Raw genomic sequence first — 18769 nt, forward strand, 5'->3', positions numbered from 1 at the left:
TGTCAACTTTAATCTTTCCTAACTTTGACTGAACATCTTATTAGGACCATTTGGGGACACTCCCTGCCCCCCCCCCGGACTTACCAAGCACTCTCCCCCCTCTGTGGCTGGTTGTAGCTTTGAGGGAGGTCTGACTACATCTCCCTACGGTCCAAGAGCCCTGTTAGCAGAGCCAGCCCCTTCCCCCAACTGGCGGGGCCACTGGGATTGGGGGCTTCCTGGGACATGGTGCCCTGAGCATGTTTTGGAGCTGTAGGTTGGTGCTGAGTCCCAGGCGACTTCCTCCTGCTTGCATGCGGATCCTGGCTTGGTTTGGGGCGATGCCCCTGAGGTCAGTTCCCCCTCCCTCGCCCTGCCAAGGGGAAGCAGACTCAGGACCACATCTGAAGAAGCCCCATCACAGTCTCTTCCTCTCTCACACGCACCAACCTCATCATCATAGAATCATAGAGTTGGAAGGGATCCAAGGGCCATCTAGTCCAACCCCCTGAAATGCAGGAATCTCAGCTAAAGCATCCATGACAGATGGCCGTCCAATCTCCTGCCCCTTGGCTGGAGATGCTGGCACGCTGACCCTCACCTGACCTCTCCTCCCCTACTTTGGTGACAATGCTCATGACCACCTTTCCATTTGGTCAGCCGAGAGGATCCCGATCCGGGACATCTTGGAGGTCCCGGGCCACAGGGAGGTTAGGCTGGCCTCAACCAGAGCCAGGGCTTTTTCGGCCGTGGCCCCGATCTGGTGGAAAGCTCTGTTACAAGAAACTAGGGCCCTGCGGGACTTGACATCTTTCCGCAGGGCCTGCAAGACAGGGCTGTTCCACCAGGCCTTTGGCCAGGGCACAGTCTGACCCCCTCCTCCGGTAATTCCTCACAGAACTCTAGCCCAATGGTGGCCATGAATTTGACTCTGAATTGATTTTATAATGAATTGATTTTAGAATGCTGTGTTACTTTTACTGTTGTTAGCCGCTCTGAGCCCGGCTTTGGCTGGGGAGGGCGGGATATAAATAAAAATTATTATTATTATTATTATTATTATTATTATTATTTAAAATCCCCAAAGAAGGAGAGCTCCCCACCTTCCAAGGGAGACAGTTCTATGGTCAAACGGCCCTTACTAGCAGAAAGTTCTTTCTGAGGTTTAGCCATCATGACAGTCAGGGGCGCCGACTTATAAAAAATATTGGGGGGGGCCCATACCGGGGTCTTCGCCACAAGATCCTGGCTGCGGGGCGCAATTCGGGAGGGCTCGGCTGGCCGGGCCCAGGCCCGCGGGGCTCCTCCGCGCTCCCCTCCCGCGGCCGGGCGGCGCCTGCAAAGGCTGCGGGTTCCGCTGCGCCTCCGTCTCTCTTTCCACTGGTAGCGAGAGCGGGTGGGAGGAGGCCACCCGGGAGCCGGAACCGGGCACCAAATAAGGAGAGCGGGGCGGGCCTGGATCCTGGCCTTGTTTGGCGCTTCCCCTCGGCCGACGGCCCAGCCAAGCCCGCGGCGGCGGCGAGGCGATGCCCGCGCAGGGGGGCGCCCACCCCTCGGCCCCCGCCCGGCGCTGCCGCCCCAGCACCTGCCCGCTCCTCCCAAGGGGCCTCCTCTCCCTCCCCCCTCTTCGCAGCAGTAATATAATTTTCTTAAATTATTGGGGGGGCAGAGCCCTCCCAAACGAATTTTTGAGGGGGCTCGGGCCCCCTCAGGCCCCATGGAGTCGGCGCCTATGATGACAGTCCTTTCCCCAGAAGTCTTTTCCTGGCCAGCTAAGGGGTCTCCTTTGGGTACCCTCCCCCCTCCACACACCCCCACAGCTACTCCCTCCAATTCCCTGGGAGGGCTGAAGATTGCACTGTTCTTTGCATCAGGACTGGCTAGTCTGTCCTGTAGATGAGGCCAGCGCTGAATTCCCTGCCTGGATGGAGCCCCAGCTCTGTTTCCCCAATTAACCCCCTCGCCCTCCCCCAGCCTCCCTCTCATAGTGGCCTACTTACACTAGTATCACCTGCCCTCCCCCCTCCTTTCTTGGCCTCCCCTTTCCCCCTCCCCCACCCAGAAGGGGGTGCTCTGCTGACCCCCCTCCCCCGCTGCAGCCGCCAGCAGCTCTCTGCTCTGGAACCTGCCGCTTGCTGGCGGCTGCCTTGCTCCAGAGCTACTCCTGCTTCTGCTCAGGCCCATGCACAACGGTGGTGGTCATGGTGATCTCACTGTAGGTCACCCTCCCGGCTTTGGGCGCTTCTTGTTCGTGTGACTGCAGCAGGTCGTGCACAGACCCCGACTGGGCCTGGGACGGCCCAAACATCATGTAGGAGGCCTCAGGGTGCAGGAGGCCAAACAGGTGTGGGATGCTGGAGGAGCTTCTCTGCCTGTGCGCCTCGACGACGAGGGCAGAGAGGATGCTGACCATCTCCTGGCTGCTCAGGGCTCCTGTGATGTATCTCACCAGAAGGTCCTGCCTTTTGGCCTCCGAGATGTACGTGGAGAAGAGCAGGTCCCACATGGAGATTCTCCGGCCTTGGAACTCCCCAAGGGGGAACTCGAAGGTGAGCACCTCCACCGTCCTGTCTGAGGGGCTGTCTTGGGGGAAGCCGGCGCTCCTACCCTCGCTGGGGGCTCCTGCCCCTTGGCTGGAGATGCTGGCACGCCGACCCTCGCCCGACTTCTCCTCCCCTACTCTGGTGACGATGCCCGTGACCACCTTTTCCATTTGGTCAGCCGAGAGGATCCCAATCCGGTACAGCTTCAGGACCTCTTTCCTTTTCTTCTCTGGGAAGTACTTGGAGTGGAGAAGGTCCCACACGGACACTTTGCGCCCACGGAACTCGCCGACAGGGACCTCGACCATCCTGGACTTCAAGACCTTGTCCTTCTCATCCTGCCCTTCGTCATCGTCATCGTCGTCATCATCGTCATCATCAGCATCATCTTCCTCCTCCTCGTCTTCCTCAAGTGATGTTGCTGGGGAAGAGGCTGCCTCCTGGGCCGGGGCCTTTGCTGCCGTTTGTTCCAGAGTGTAGAAGAGGTCGTGCAGCGAAGCCAGGATGATGAGCATGGAGGAGAGATCCTCAGCACTGAACTGGCCATCTCTGTACTTCCTCAGGAGCTCTTCCTGCTTGTCTCTTGTGATGTAGTGAGAGAAAAGGAGGTCCCACACGGAGACCTGCTGGCCCCGGAACTCTCCGGCGGGCAAAGTGACCATTTTGGCCTTCAGCACATCATCCGATTGCTTGTTGGGCGAGGGGTCCGCAGCCTTGACCTCCTTGGCCTCCTTGGCCTCCTTGGTTCCTGATGACTCTCGGCTCCGACTTTTCACTCTGATGGAGAACTTCTTCTTGCTGGCTTCTGCTCTTTCCAAGGTCTCACTAACAGCTAGTGTCATTTGTCCAGGGCTGAGCACCCCTGTCCTGTACAGCTCCATCAGCTCCTGTCTTTTCTCCTGGGAGAAGTATTTAGAATAGAGAAGGTCCAGCACAGGGACACTTTGCCCTTTAAACTCTCCAAAGGTCACAGGGATACGCACCAACTGTAAAGATTGCTTCAGTTGCCTCTCCTGGTGGTCGGCTCTGTCCCCTTCGCCCTTCGCCATGCCAGTCACCTGACCCAGCCCTTTGGCTTTCTCCTCCTCTATTTTGGCCACAATGGCAGTGACCACCGTCTCAATTTGCTCCATGTTGAGGATGCCCATCCTATACAGCTTCAGGATCTCTTTCCTCTTCCCCTTGGGGATGTACTTGGAGTGGAGCAAGTCCCACACAGAGACCTTCCTCCCACAGAGCTCCCCAGCAGGCACCTTGACCACCCTGGACTTGAGGGCCTTCACCATCTCGTCCCGCTCAGAAGTCCGCTTGCTCTTCTCTGCCTCCGGAAACGCTCTTGTTTGGGTGGCTCTTTGCTTCTTCACGCAGCCAGGGTTGCTTCTGGCCTCCACCTCGGTGATGATGGTCGTGAGGGTCTGGGTGATCTCCTCAAGGGTTATGGTGCCTGCTTTGTACTGCCTCAGCAGCTCCTGCCTCTTGTGCCGGGGGATGTACCTGGAGAAGAGGAGGTCCCAGATGGAGACCTCTTCGCCCTGGAAAAGCCCCACGTGGACTTGGGCCGTGGCAGACTTCAGGCACCTCCGCAGATTCTCGTCCACATGGACAGACCCTTTATCCATCACCTGAAACATCAGCAGCCCAGTGACAGGGTCAGGAAAGCACCTGGGCAGGAGCTGCAGGTATGTGAGGTTGTCGCGGGCGTTGGGGTCAAAGCACCTTCTCGTGTGGTTGGCAGGGTTGGAGACCAGGTGGAAGATCTCTGCATCCAAGTAGCCCCACTTGTAGGCCACCTCTACAGGGAGGCGGTGGCTGTGCATGGGGTGGATGAGGCCCCCCGTAGCAACCTGAGCCTCCAGCAGGCGGATGCCGTGGTCCTTGATGAGCAGGCCTTTCTTCATAGCCTGGAAGAGGGAGATTTTGCTCCCGGAGAAGGGGTCAGTGTAGCCTGTCACGGCCTTCTCTGCAATGAGGAGAGTGTTGAAATGCTCTCGGTCGACCAGGCCAGCGTTCTTGGCATCCCTCACAGACAGCAGCCGGTTGTTTGTAAAGTCCACGATGTAGCCTGAGACGGCCTGGTGCTCCAGCAGAGCCAGGCCTGTCCCGTGGGTCAGGAGGCCTCGGTGCATGGCTTGCCGGATGCTCAGCCTCTCCTTGCCCGGCTCCTTGAGGATGCCCGCAATGACATGGTCCTCGCTCAGGTCGGTCGCACACGGAAAGGGCCAGCGTGGCTCTTCGCGGACTTGGACTATTGGGGCTGCGTCCGTGCCTCCCTTGGGAAGGTGCTTGTCCTGTGGCATGGCTCGGGTGCAAGGGGGTCCAGGCGTGTCTTCTGGGTGGGTGATCGTGCAGAGGGAAGCAAGAAAGTCTCTGGAGGAAGAGAGAGGCAGAAAAGGCTTTGTGAGACAACCGTGCTCCCATTTGGGGGTCACAAGGGAGGCTGTTTTGCAAAGAAGAGAGAGCAGCCAGTGCCAGCCAGGCAGGGGAGCATTTCCACACAGTGCTAGGCCTTCCAACACCTGCTGTCTGTGCCAAATGCAGACCTGTAAAGTGGGCCCTGGCTGGCACGTCTGGATCCTGCCCTGGGCCAGAGGTTGCTCCCTTGCTGGCTGCCGGGAGATGCACAACTGCCCCGTGAGGTGTGCTCCAGCCATCTCTGGGATAAGCAGCACAGGCCAAGCTTTCGGCAATGTCATTCAGCTGTGGCATCGCCAGCAGGTGGGACAGCGGGAGCGAAGGTCCAGGACGCCAGGAGGGCATTGGCTTAGAGAAGGCCAGCTCACAGCCACTTCCCAGGGTAAACGTGAGAATGCAGACCAAGCCCCTTCCCAGACACTTCTCTAGGGTGATTCTCCTGCACATGTCCCCTCCCCGCAAGTCTAACCCACTCCTGTGCCAGCCCTGCCCCTCCTTTGTGGACTATTCAGGCACCAGGTGGGGTAACTGTGCCAGTTCAGTACCTGCTGGTGATGATGCCTGGTGCTGGGGGGGGGGGGGTGTTTGGTCCTGGGGCAGAAATCCTGGCCAGGCTGCCTTGGAGGAGGGACTCTGCTGAGACCTCCTGTGCCAGGAATTGCTTCACAGGATTCCACCTGCTCAGGACAAGTGGGACCTGACGCTAAGCTGCTGGGGCCGCGGGCGGAGGAAGAAGAAGACAAAGAGGGCACCCTGCTTGTGCCACGGGGCTCAGCCAGACTGGTCCGGCCAGGCATGTGACCCTGTCTTTGCCCCCAGCCAGGAAACCTGTTTGCAGGCCCTCCATCCATCCATCCGTCCACAGGCTGTCGACTCACCTGCGTCATTATGTTAATTGCCGTGTTTTGGGGCTTGGCGGCTGTTCGCTTTGGCTCATCTGGTGCTCAAATTGGAAGCGGGGCTGCCTGCCTGGTGAGGTAATGCCCCAAATGCACCTAATTGGGGCTGTGGTGGAGCAAAGCCACTTTGCTGGGGAGGAAGTGGAGGAAAAGGGCTCCTTTGGAACAATTTGGGGAAACCACACAGGAGGCAGGGTTCGGGGGATGGGTGCGTGTACACAGGAACTGCACACACCCTTCTTCCTCTGTGTGTTTGTGTGAACGTGCCTGGGGCAAGCACTTGCCCTCCCCGCTCAGTCACAGAGTCACAAAGACAGGTTTGGATACAAACACCCTCAGCCTTCAGCCTGAGCTGAAAGGGCAGAGAAGACCCACTGGCCCCTGGCTCCCACTCACCCCCCCCACTGCAATGGCCAGTGCGGAGGGGCAGCCGGGCGGGGGGGGGAGTCCCATTCCCCAACCACCTATTTAGTGAGCATAAGAAGGTGGGAAGAACGCTGCTGGAAAGGGGCCTTTCTAAGTCCAGCATTCTCTTCTCCCTGTGGCCCCCCAGATGCCTCTTGGGGGAAACCAGCAAGCAGGACTCAGGCACAAGAGCAACACTCTCCCCTCCTGTGACTGTGGAGACAGAATCATTGAACAACAGGAGTGTAGTCAGGAGGCACCTCAAGGATGATCTACTCCTCCCTTCTGCAAGGCAGGAATCGCTCGTAGCCCCCTCTGCCAGGAATTGGCATCCTTCCCAATTTGCTCACACAAAGCTTACACGGAGGGTAGATTAAACTCAGTCTTTACTCAACAGGACGCGGGAGGCACTGTGGGTTAACCCACAGAGCCTAGGGCAGCTCCCGTTGCTCGGTCCCTGATCCTGCCAACCTAGCAGTTTGAAAGCAAAGTCAAAGTGCAAGAAGATCAATAGGTACCACTCTGGCAGGAAGGGAAACGGTGTTTCCGTGCGCTGCTCTGGTTCACCAGAAGCGGCTTAGTCATGCTGGCCACATGACCCAGAAGCTGTACGCCGGCTCCCTCGGCCAGTAAAGCGAGAAGAGCGCCACAACCCCAGAGTCGGCCACTACTGGACCTAATGGTCAGGGGTCTCTTTACCTTTACCTAAAGAGTCTCAAGGGGACGCGGGTGGCACTGTGGTTTAAACCACAGAGCCTAGGGCTTGCCGATCAGAAGGTCGGCGGTTCGAATCCCTGCGACGGGGTGAGCTCCCGTTGCTCAGTCCCTGCTCCTGCCTACTTAGCAGTTCAAAAGCATGTCCAAGTGCAAGTAGATAAATAGGTACCGCTCTGGCGGGAAGGTAAACGGCATTTCCGTGCGCTGCTCTGGTTTGCCACAAGCAGCTTAGTCATGCTGGCCGCATGACCCGGAAGCTGTACGCCGGCTCCCTCGGCCAATAAAACGAGATGAGCGCTGCAACCCCAGAGTCGGCCACGACTGGACCTAATGGTCAGGGGTCCCTTTACCTTTACCTGTTTGCAGGGAAGTTGTGCGTTGATGCCTGCTCCCCTCTCCCAATTTCCTTGCAGCGCTTTGGGTATCCTCCATCCCACACTCTTTTCTGCTTCACTTTCCTAACCACTGCTGCTTTTTAAAAGTGGATATGTGGCACTCAGGTAACAGAGGGATTTAATCCACTTTAGCTTGGCAAACCTCCACCTGCAGCCTGTACCTGAACCCCTCCCGCAGAATACAGGCACAGGGGAGTCCTCAGAAAGTGCCAAAGTCACTGGGGACCAAAGACAGCAGGCAAGGGGGGCAAGGGCTGTGGGTGCCCCCTGGCCCTGTGGGGCATCTGCTTGGCCAGTAGGACTCTTGTTACGGCTTCAGTTAGAGCTAAGTGGAACCTCTGTCTGCAAAGGCGGTCTACCCCACTGTGCCGGGTGCTGTAGTGCAAAAAGCAGTGAGGGGGGTTGTACCCCCCCTCCATGTCCCGCTTGTGGTCTTCCCAGTGGGGCATCTGGGTAGCCATGCGGGAAACTAGGGCCAGGCTAGAGGGGCCCACCTGGGCCTGATCCTGCAGGGCTGTCCTTGAAATGTGGAATAAATGACACACCAGACTGCAGTGAAAACACAAAAGTGCTTCCAGGGCTCTTGTGGCAAATGCAGCCAAGAGCCCCTCAGAAGAGTGTCAGCAGCTGGATCAGGCCAGAGGGGGGCCCCTCATCCAGCATTCTCAGTGGGCAAAGGGGGTCCCAGAGGGAAGACGCCCCCAAGAGCAGCCGCAGCAGCAGAGCTCTCCCCACCACCTTTCCCAGCAAGCTGCAGTCAGAGGCAGGTCCCCTCCGGCAGCCAAGAAAAGATGCTGCCATCCTGGCTAGTAGGCTCATTCTCCCTGCGTCCGTCTGATTCTCTTTCAAAGCTGCCTTGAGCCCCATCAGGGGAAAAGGTGGGCTAATGATGATGATGATGATGAAAATGAAGGCCATCAAGGTTGGCAGCCATGAGTGCCTCCTGCACAGTTTTAACCGTGTGCTTCATGTGGAAGGGCGCCCAACCTCCAACTTCACTGAATCTACGATCACGAGAGGGAGAGAACTTTCTCCACCCCACCCCCCACTCTTGCATTCTTCAAGGCCTGGTGTCCATTCGCTTCTCCAGCAGAGAAAGGGCTGAATGGATCCCAGGGGGCTGAGAACGGCTGCCTGCTCCCTCCTGCTTCCCTCCCTCCCTCTGCGGCTTTTCAGAGGCAGACGGGAGCTGCCTGGGCTCCTGCAGGTGAGTGACAGGCCAATTGTCTTTTGGGGAAAGAGGTGCTGGAGCCAGATGCATCTGGAGTGCCAGGAGGCAGCCAACCACATTCCATGCCCGCCTAATTGCCACCCAAGGAGGCTGGCCCGGTGCTGGAGTCCTGGAGGCAGAGGCCACCTGCTCTGCCAGGGTCAGCCAAGCAGAGGAAATGACACAACATCACAACAACAACAACAGGAGGAGGAGGAGGAGGAGGAGCCGGGAGCACAACTGCCCAAATGGCCTCCTGCCTCTGGGGCCAATTTGCCTAATGGTCAGCAGGCCCCTGAGCCTCTCTGGGGACCTGTGGGGCTGGCATGAGCCCAGCACAGGGAGGTGGGGAGAGGCTGCACTCTGGCTTGGCCTGGGTGGGCCTGAGGGACTTGGCACCAAAACACAGGGTGGTGGGATCAGCCACCCGTCTGAGGCGGCGGCAGCCAGGTGCAGAGAGGGGTGCCCCCCGCACTGCTTGGTGGAGCCGCTGGCCTTCCACTAAGGCCAGCAGGATCTGCCCCTTATCCCCTTCGCACCCTTGGGCTGCCCCTCATTTTCTCCTCTCCTGACAAGCACCCCATTCCAGACCCTTCCTGAGTGCCTCTCACCCCACTGCTGCTGCTTCCAGGTCCTGGCCAGCAGCTGAGCCAGGGGCTCCCTCCAGGAGCCCAGCCTCTTCTCCCTGGTGCTGAGCTCCTGCAAACAAGGCACTGGGCGCCTCCTCCTGCTCCTGTTCTGCATCCTGCAGCCCCTGGGGCTGGGGAAGAGTCGGGGGGGGGGGGGCAAACAGGCAGGTATCTTAGCCACACTTGGGGCCAGCCTCTGATTTCACTCCTGTGGGCTCCCCATGGGGCTGGAACCTGCAGCTTTGCCCTCTAAGCATCACTGTGGCCCAGGCCCCCATTTGAAGTGGGGTGCAGCCATGTCTGGGTGGGAGCGCTCCTGCAGAGAAGCCTGTAGCCTCTTCTGAATGTTGCTCAGTGGGTGCCTGAGCTGCGTGTGGGGCTGGTCTGGTCTCCAGCCTCCACTTGGCCCCCCTTCAGCACCAGACACGAGCCCCCTTCCATCCCTTCCTCCATCCCTCCCTCATTTCCCTACTTAAGTGGGTCGGAAAGGCACTCCTGCTCTCCTCTCCACCAACAGCTTTTTAAACTGGGTGAGGATAGGGAGGTCTTGAACTCAAGGGGGTGAGGGGTCTGCCAGCTGCCTCGCTGGAGAGAGGGGGCTGGGGAGGATGGTGCCTCCACCCTCATCCTCGGGCTTCTTGCCAGACCCTGACTGGGCGGCCCCATCCTGGGGGTCTAGCAGGGGCCTCAGCATCCCCTTGCCTACTTTCCTCTTGAGGGATCTGAGCAGGAAGGCACTGCTGCTTCCGTCTCTCCCGCCTTGGCACCTCCCAGGTGCCCCGCAGAAGGTGCCCCCAGCCCCTACCTGAAGGCTCCTGGTGAAGCGCTGCTCTGATCTCTTCTGCCTCGTCCGGCTGCCTCTTCTGACTGTCCCACAGGTGCTGCTGCCTCGGCTTTAAAGCTGGCCACCCCGCCCAGCGATGACACACAGCCCAGCCCTGCCTGCCAGGCCAAGGTGTGGGGCAGGCACACGCTGCTGCCACAACAACAGGGCAGAAAGAAGCCTCTTCCCGCCTCCCCAGGTCCTCCTTTGCCACCAAGGAACCAGCAGGCCCAAACAAGGGGAGGGGTCTTTACAAGGGGGTTGGGGGGTTGGCAAGGCAGAGCCAAAGAGGGATTATTTTTGGCCCCTGCCCTTTGGAAAGGCTTTTCCATTTTAATGTGGAAGCACAAGCAGAAACAAGCATAAAACCTGCAGTGCAAGGAGCAGGAGGCATCATGCTGGAGTGGTTGGGGGGGGTCAGAGGAGGGCCAGGGAGAGCTGGGTCCCAGTCCCACCGCAGCCTCTCTCAGCTCAGCTGACCTCACAGGGCTCGAGGGGAGGAGAAGATGGGGCAGGGAGAACCGCCCAGCAGCCCCCCAGGCCAGCTCCTTGGAGGAAGCCAAGGAGCCCCCAAGACCAGGCCAGAAGCTCCTCACAATAAGCCCCCCCCCACCGAAACAGTTGCTTGAACCACCCCTCTGACACCCCCAGGAGGCAGGCGGCTGAGGAGGGAGCCCCTTCTGCCAAGGGGGAAGAAGACCCTGGAGAGGAGCCTCTGCCCTCAGAGCCCATCCTGCCTCACACAGAGAAACCTTTCAGAGCCCCCGGAAATGAAGGCCCAGGGTACCCCCACCATAGCCAAGGCCGCCTCCTCTTTGCGAGGGAACAGTAGGCAGGCAAGACCTGGCCCAGGGAAGAGTGCAGAGGGGTTGTCGTCCCACTGCACTGGGCCACTGCAGGGGACATGGCTGAGGATCCACCGGGGAGGAGAAGGCCAGTGGGGGTTCCCTTGCCCTCCCTGCTCCCAGTTGAGCTTGCTCTGGAGTGCAGGGTGTGGCAGCAGAGGGGGCACAGCCAGCCAGCCAGCCAGCCAGCCTCCCTTCCTGCAGCTGCTCTCGAAGGACCTCCCCTCTTGTGGCTGCATCTGGAAGAGCCTGGACGGATGGAGGCGTCCTGGGTTCAACTCCTGACAGCTTCCCCCTAAATGAAGTCAAGCACTTGACTTGCAAAAAATAAATAAATGCAAAATAACTGCCTCCGTGGAACCAGCCTTACAAAAGCTGAGAGCTGACAGCCAGAGCTGGGCTACGCAGGAGGCGACAAGGCAAGCAGTTTGGTCAGCAATGCCAAGTCCTCCCCCTTGCAAAATCTAGCCCAAAGAGGTCAGTAGCTCCAAGCTGTCCCCCCCCCCAGGCATCAATTTCTCATACGGCACTCTCCCCCCCCCCCAGGACACCCCATGGGGGTCCCTGTTCAGGGCTGGGAGCAGGCAGGTGGGTCTTTCCATCCCTTGGCTCTGGGCCTGTCCCTGGACCTCTGGGACGGATGCTGATGGCAGCCGGGGGGGGGGAGGGGGCCGTGGTCTTTTGCACAGGGAGAGGAGCTGGGCAGGGAGGACTTGCCCTCCCAGATTGTCGTTAAGATTGTTGTCCTTTGTTCATGGGGAGGCTTCAGCCCCACAGCCCAGCCACACGAGGACAACCAGCTTCTCCCCCCCCCGGTTGCCTGCACCCCAATCTCTGAGCAGGGAGAGGTTCTGGGGGCTCCCCAGGGCTCAGTTTCCTTGGAATGAGGGTCACTGAAGAGTGCGGCGTCTTCATGGAATTGTAGAGTTGGAAGGGACCCCCCTGCAGTGCAGGAATCCTAGCTAAATAATTCTTGAGAAATGGCCTTCCAACCTCTGTTTGAAAACCTTCTTTTTGGATATACAGCTTTATTTACGCATATCTGCAACCTGAGCAGAGGGGCTCACAGCAGATCTGCCACCCTGTTAGGGATCCAGCACTGAGCAAGGCTGACCTCTGTCTCTCCAGCTTCCAGCATCAGCCAAAAACTCAACACAAAGCACTCTGGCTCTTGTTTGCCTCCCTTACAAGGTGGTCCTGCTTCCAACTGGGGGTGGGATTTGCCCCCCTTTGTCTCTAGGGCAAAGGGCAGCCTCAGCCTCATGCAAATGCTAGTCCTTAACTGGCCGGCTAAGGCCATTACCTGAGCAAAGGAACTGGTCTGGCTGGTTTCCTCTGATAGATTCTACTCACAGTTTGGGAGGGAGCCAGGGCATTCACAGAATGGTAGCGCAGGGAGGGGTTCCCAAAGACCATCTAGTCCAAGCCCTGCAGTGCAAGAGTTGCAGCTGAAGAATCCCTGACGGACAGCCACCATCCAGCCTGAGCCCCCAAACCTATCACAGCCCTATTCTAGCTCATGGCTGATGTTAGATAGGTGGGGGGAAGTGGGAATGGGGGCAGGATGTGAGGAAAAGAGGGAGAAAGTGATAGAGACAAGGAGGGAGGGAGGTTCTGGGTGTGGGGAATGGGGGGGCACTGGGTGTCAGGGTGAATCTGAATGTATGCGTTAATGAGTGTGTGTCCCTAACTGGGACAAAGTGTGTCTCTAAGGTGTGTGTGTGAAGACCCTGACCGCCTCCACTGCCCGCCATGTCCACTTGCCTTTGCCCCCCCCCATCCAGGGCCCACCTGCTGCCAATGCCAAGAACGGTGCCCGCTCCCACTCTAGGGACTGGGCGCCACCCAGGTTGCCTCTCCCCCTCCCTCCCCTTGTAGAACTGGCCATGGACCCACCCTTTCCAGCCCCCTTTGGCCCCTTCAGGAGCTTCCCCTCCCCCCCCTCCCTGCCTCTCCACAAAATGAAGGGGAGCTTAAAATATGCCTTGGTGCTGGTGCTGAGCCCTGAGCCGGGGTGGGGTGGATTAATTAAAGCGCGGGACACTTTTGAGTCACGCCAACATCTGAGGCCTTCCTGGTGCAGGATGCGCCCTCTCCTTCCTGCAACTCTGCGCATCTCCCACTGCTGCCTTTTTGGCTGGCCAGTCCAGATTCGTACCTCAATGCAATTGTGTGTGTGTGTGTGTGTGTTTTTTTTGTACTATTGGTGTTTAATTACAGTGGTACCTCTGGTTATGAACTTAATTTGTTCCAGAGGTCCGTTCTTAACCTGAGGTACCACTTTAGCTAATGGGGTCTCCTGCTGCTGCCACCGCACGATTTCTGTTCTCATCCTGAGGTAAAGTTCTTAACCCGAGGTACTACTTCCAGGTTAGTGGAGTCTGTAACCTGAGGTGTTTGTAACCTGAGGTACCACTGTCCTTGTTGATTATTAGCATTCCTATGTTTTTAGCTTTTTCTGTTTTATCTGTCTTTTTGCATTTTGTACCTGCAAGAAAATGTGGGCTCCACATAGATGTAATAAGAACAAGAGCAGCAGTCGGCTCTTTTCTCCTCCGCCTGCCCAGGGACAGGTGGCCATTTCTTCACCTGGAATGTTTGCCGGCTGCTTCCAAGACCAGCAGAAGCACCTCAGTTGCCCAGGGGAAAAGGAGAGCCAGTGTGGTGTAGTGGTTCAGAGCGGTCGTCTCGTAATCTGGGGAACTGGGTTCACTTCCCTGCTCCTCCACACGCAGCTGCTGGGTGACCTTGGGCTAGTCATACTTCTCTGAAGTCTCTCAGCCCCACTCACCCCAAAGGGTGTTTGGTGTGGGGAGGAAGGGAAAAGGGAGATTGTTAGTTGCTTTGAGACTCCTTCGGGTAGTGATAAAGTGGGATATCAAATCCAAACTCTTCTTCTTCAGCTGGACCTCCCTGAAGCAGCCCCGACATGGCAGCAGGCGGAGGCAGAGCCAGCCGTTCTGGCGCTTGGCTGATTCCTGCCTGTTCTGCCTCTGGAAACCCCTTGATTATTTGCCACCACGTTTTCCCTCCTGGCAAGGAGGCCCATTGCTCCACTTCCCTCAGGCTCTGGAACTGCTGGTGGCTCCAGTGGCTCTGCTTTAGGCAGAGGCTGCAAGTGGAGAGGGGTCCCTCCACTCCCTTCCTTCCTTCCTTCCTTCCTTTGCTCGGCCTGCCGGGGGTCTCTGGCCCCAGCCTAAGTGGCTCAGGGGCCATGTCAGGCAAGTGTGGAGGCCGCTGGGCAGGCCATGGCACAGAGACCCCCATGATCACAGTGATCACAGGGCGGCTGAATCGAAGGGACCCCCGAGGGTCACCCAGCCCCCCAGGTCTGCCCCCAGGCCCAGCCCTGCCCCCCCCCGTGGCCTTGCTGGGCCTGCCATGAGGGGCTGCAGCAGAACAGGGGTCTCCCGCCAAGCAGAGCCCACGGAGCAGGGCCAGGCCAGGCAGTGGAAAGAGGAGGGAAGTGGACTCAGCCGCTCATTTCTGCTGTGTTCCAGCACTGGCTCGAAACCCTCCATGCTCCTGTTCCAGTTTAATGGCCCAGGAGGGGTGGGGGTGGCTGGGAGGCCCTTGCCGTCCACCTCCCCCCCACCAGGCCAATGGAAAGCCCCTCGCCCTCCCAAAGCAATGGGGGGGGGGGTTGCTTTGTTAGCATCATACTCTCCAAGTGTCCTGATTTTCCAGAGACAGTCCCAGAATGACAGAAGCCGTTCCAGTTTCTGATTCGATCCCAGAAGGTCCTGCTTTTCCACATCCTGGAGAACAATTGAAAGTGGTGGAGAGATGAGACCCGTTCCTCAGAGGAAATGCATGGAGTATTGATTCCTTTATTGTAAATGGAACCTTATGCTGTCTACTCAGAAGTAAGTCTCACTGTATTACTCCCAAGTAACTGGGTCTAGACTGGGCAGCCTTACACTTCAATCCGAAGCATTTTTACTCAGAACTAAGTTCCAGAATTCAATAGAATTTACTCTCTGGTGAGTTTCTGATCATTCTCAACAGCTTCTGTATTATTATTATTATTATTATTATTATTATTACTACTCACCTTTTCCCCTGTCAGGGACTCAAGGCAGCTTCCAGCTAAAATTTTATTATTTTATTTCATTCTCCTTATCTGCGGAAGATCATTGAATTATAGAATCATAGAATCATAGAGTTGGAAGAGACCCCAAGGGCCATCGAGTCCAACCCCCTACCAAGCAGGAAACACCATCAGAGCACTCCTGACATATGGTCGTCAAGCCTCTGCTTAAAGACCTCCAAAGAAGGAGACTCCACCACACTCCTTGGCAGCAAATTCCACTGTCGAACAGCTCTTACTGTCAGGAAGTTCTTCCTAATGTTTAGGTGGAATCTTCTTTCTTGTAGTTTGGAACCACTGCTCCGTGTCTGCTTCTCTGGAGCAGCAGAAAACAACCTTTCTTCCTCCTCTATGTGACATCCTTTCATATATTTGAACATGGCTATCATATCACCCCTTAACCTCCTCTTCTCCAGGCTAAACATGCCCAGCTCCCTTAGCCGTTCCTCATAAGGCATCGTTTCCAGGCCTTTGACCATTTTGGTTGCCCTCCTCTGGACACGTTCCAGTTTGTCAGTGTCCTTCTTGAACTGTGGTGCCCAGAACTGGACACAGTACTCCAGGTGAGGTCTGACCAGAGCAGAATACAGTGGCACTATTACTTCCCTTGATCTAGATGCTATACTCCTATTGATGCAGCCCAGAATTGCATTGGCTTTTTTAGCTGCCGCGTCACACTGTTGGCTCATGTCAAGTTTGTGGTCAACCAAGACTCCTAGATCCTTTTCACATGTACTGCTCTCAAGCCAGGTGTCGCCCATCTTGTATTTGTGCCTCTCATTTTTTTTGCCCAAGTGCAATACTTTACATTTCTCCCTGTTAAAATTCATCTTGTTTGTTCTACAAGATCCCTTCGCTCACTCATTTTTTCTTTACAACAACCCTATGAGGCATGTTCGGCAGAGAGGTGGTCATTTGCTCCAGGTGACCATTCTACATCAGGAAGCTGCTCCACGTTTCATCTCCAGCACACATAGAAGCCGCACATTGATGTAGAATGTCCGTATTTCCATCAAAGAAATGTTGGAGGGCATGAGGAGGATGGGGGGGGCTGAAAGGCCCCCTCTTTGGTGCCCCCCTCTGATCATCAGAGCCCTCTCTGCATCTCCCAAAGGCCTGGAGTGGAAGACCCTAACCCCACCTGCCCTCTTGGAAAACACCTGAATGATTCAGCCAGGTGTGGCTGCTCCAGCTGACACATATCTGCATACAGTATGTATAGAGATAGATGCACATTTGCACATACATACATACATACATACATACATACAGTAGGCACTTGATTCTAAAACGTGGGTGACGTGACCTGGGTGCAGTGGTGGCAGAGAAGGAGGGCCTGGTGCAGAGTTCCTCCTCGCCCTCTTTCAGGGCCAGATCCTGGTCAGCTGGCACCCCCTGCTGGGTCCCCTGGCTTACTGAAGCCAGCAAGTACTTGGACACCATGGGGGGCAGCACCTCTGAGCCTGGGCAGAGAGATGATTTTCCAGCTCACTGAGCAATCACGGTGCCCAGACCCTTAGGAGTAAGGAGCAGGCTTCCTTACAAGGGAAAGAAATCTTCCAAGGAGGCTAAAACTCAGTAAAAACACACTATCGGTTTTGATTTATTTAATTAACAAAATCATATATACCACTTAACTGTAGTAAAACCTCTAAGCAGTTTACAATTTCAACAGAACCCCTTAATTTCATGCCGAAATACAGTTTCAAACCAGCAGACAAATTGCCATCTCAGCTAAAAGCAGATTGAGACAGATGGGTCCTCAAAGCTCTTTGAAAAGCCAGAAGAGGGTGGCACCACTGAAATTCCTCTGTCTCTGGTGCCCCCCAAGAGCTGGGCATGAAGACACCCCTCTTTGGGTGCTGAGGCGGCTGGTGCTTAGGTGAAGGGAGAGCAGGTGACAAGGGGGCTTCTTCACGGTTGAATCCTGCACTGAGGGGTCCAGGCCATGCTGAGGAGGCTGAGCCTGTGTCTGCCGCATGGCCGCTGGGGGGCACCCTGCCCACACCTGGCAGCTTGCTTCTTCCCTCTGGGCCGGCTGGGCTTCTTTCCATTTTCTCTTGCATTGGTGGAGTTTGGGACACCCCCTGGCCTACTGCCCACATCACGGCCCAGTTTGGGACGGGGAAACTGGTAGGGCTGGTGTCAGCTTCTAGCATCCTTGGGTTGCTGGTGGGAAGCAGGAAGTGTCCAATAATGTAAACCAAAAAGAGAGAGAAATGTTTTCAGAGATGCTGGAAAGAGTGGTGGTTTATTGTTATATTAGTCCACTGCAGTTCAGCTTGAAGGAGATTTACCCCGTAAAGTCTTCAAACCGGATGGTTTTTGAGCTGCTGATAGAGGAACAAGTGAGATAAGCCCTTGAAGCCAAAATATAAAAATAAACCACCACCACCACCCCAGCATCTTTGATGCTGTCTTCTTCTCTGTCTTCTTCTTCTTTACATCCTGCCAGGCCCAGCACTGGGGCCAGAGCTGAGGGTGTCCTGCTGACGCCTGGCCCAATTCTCCCCACCCCACCTTAAAAGTTTCCTTCCATGGCCCAGCTCAGGGCAGCTGCACCTAGACCCCATTTAATTTCCCACAATGCCCCTGACCTAACATCACGCTGGGGCATCATGGGAATTTTAAAGGGTGGCTAGATCTGGAGCCGGCCCAAGAGAGGACACATTGCCCATGGACCCCTTGAACCTGCAGCCAGGTTCTGGGAACTGGCCTGCCTCCCTGGCTGGACGCTTCTCCTTGACCAGCCACATGCTGAGCCTCCAGCACGGTGACATCGGGACGTGGTGGGGCAGAGGAGAGCCAGTGCCAAGGGGTGAAAGGGATCAGGCCACCTCAGGGGTTCTTGGGTTTAATGTGGCCTCAGCTGCCACAACCCAACCCAGAAACTGCCCCCCATTGGAGTCTCGGCTTGGGGTGGGGCATGTCAGCAGGGCTTTCCACCTCTTGTGTAAGACTGGAGCCCTGCAGGATCATCCAGTGAAGCTGAATGTTGGGAGATTGAGGGCAGAGGAAAGAAAGCCCTTCTTGCCACAGGGCAGAAGGGTGAAGCAAAGGCCTTCTTTCCCAGAGGTAGCGATGATGGTCACCAACTTGGATGGCGTTAAAGGCAATCAGACAAATTCACAGAGGATCCGGCCACTGATGGCTCCCAGCTCCTGAGGCCATGATTCCTGACTCTTGGGGGTCCCTTCCAACTTTATGATTCTCTCCACAGCAGGAGGCAGTAAGTGCCTCTGCGCAGCAGTTTCTGGGTTCACAGCCTGCAGGTAGAGACCCTTCAGGGCTTGCTCTGGCAGCGAGTCAGACCCTTGGTTCCTCCAGCTCAGTGTTGCCCACACGGCCTGGCAGCAGCTCTCCAGGATTTCAGGTGGAGTCATAATAATAGTAACAATATTCATTCTTATTATTCTTATTAATTTCTCATTTATACCCTGCCCACCTGGCTGTGTTCCCCCATTGCCTCTCGTACTTGGATAGGCTTTGGGGACTGAACCTTCCACAACAACATTGTTTCAAGGCATGGATTATCAAGGAGCTTTGTGAATTTTGCACAGAATGACAGGAAAACCATCAAGAAACCACAGAAGAGCTGTGTGGACAAAGAGGCAACCTGTGATTCAGTGAAGCAGATTATGAGGTTCTGTAACTCTCCATGCCTCTGAGCCATGTTTTCCCTCATGCCAGTGCTGGAAAGCTCCTTTCAGTGACAACCAATGCCCCCCCCCCCCAATGCAAAACTTGAAATCAATCTTTGCCCATTTTTTTAAAAAAATATTTTTTATTAAGGATTTTCTTGTTTTACAGAAGTGTAGTGCC

At 56.4% G+C, this 18769-nt stretch overlaps 1 protein-coding gene across 1 annotated transcript; it reads right to left on the minus strand.

The window, feature by feature from the left end:
• Positions 1–290: 290 nt before the first annotated feature.
• Positions 291–10186, minus strand: LOC309347772 (epiplakin-like). The gene is made up of 3 exons (XM_081872543.1): positions 9995–10186; positions 2646–4889; positions 291–585 (listed from the first exon to the last, which is right to left on the minus strand). Exons 2-3 carry the CDS (start codon positions 4817–4819, stop codon positions 504–506), a joined length of 2256 nt encoding a protein of 751 aa, XP_081728669.1. The 5' UTR covers positions 4820–4889; positions 9995–10186; the 3' UTR covers positions 291–503.
• Between the last annotated feature and the right edge of the window lie 8583 nt (positions 10187–18769).

Source organism: Podarcis erhardii (assembly GCF_964252035.2).
Source record: "Podarcis erhardii genome assembly, chromosome: 8".
Lineage (NCBI taxonomy): Eukaryota > Metazoa > Chordata > Lepidosauria > Squamata > Lacertidae > Podarcis > Podarcis erhardii.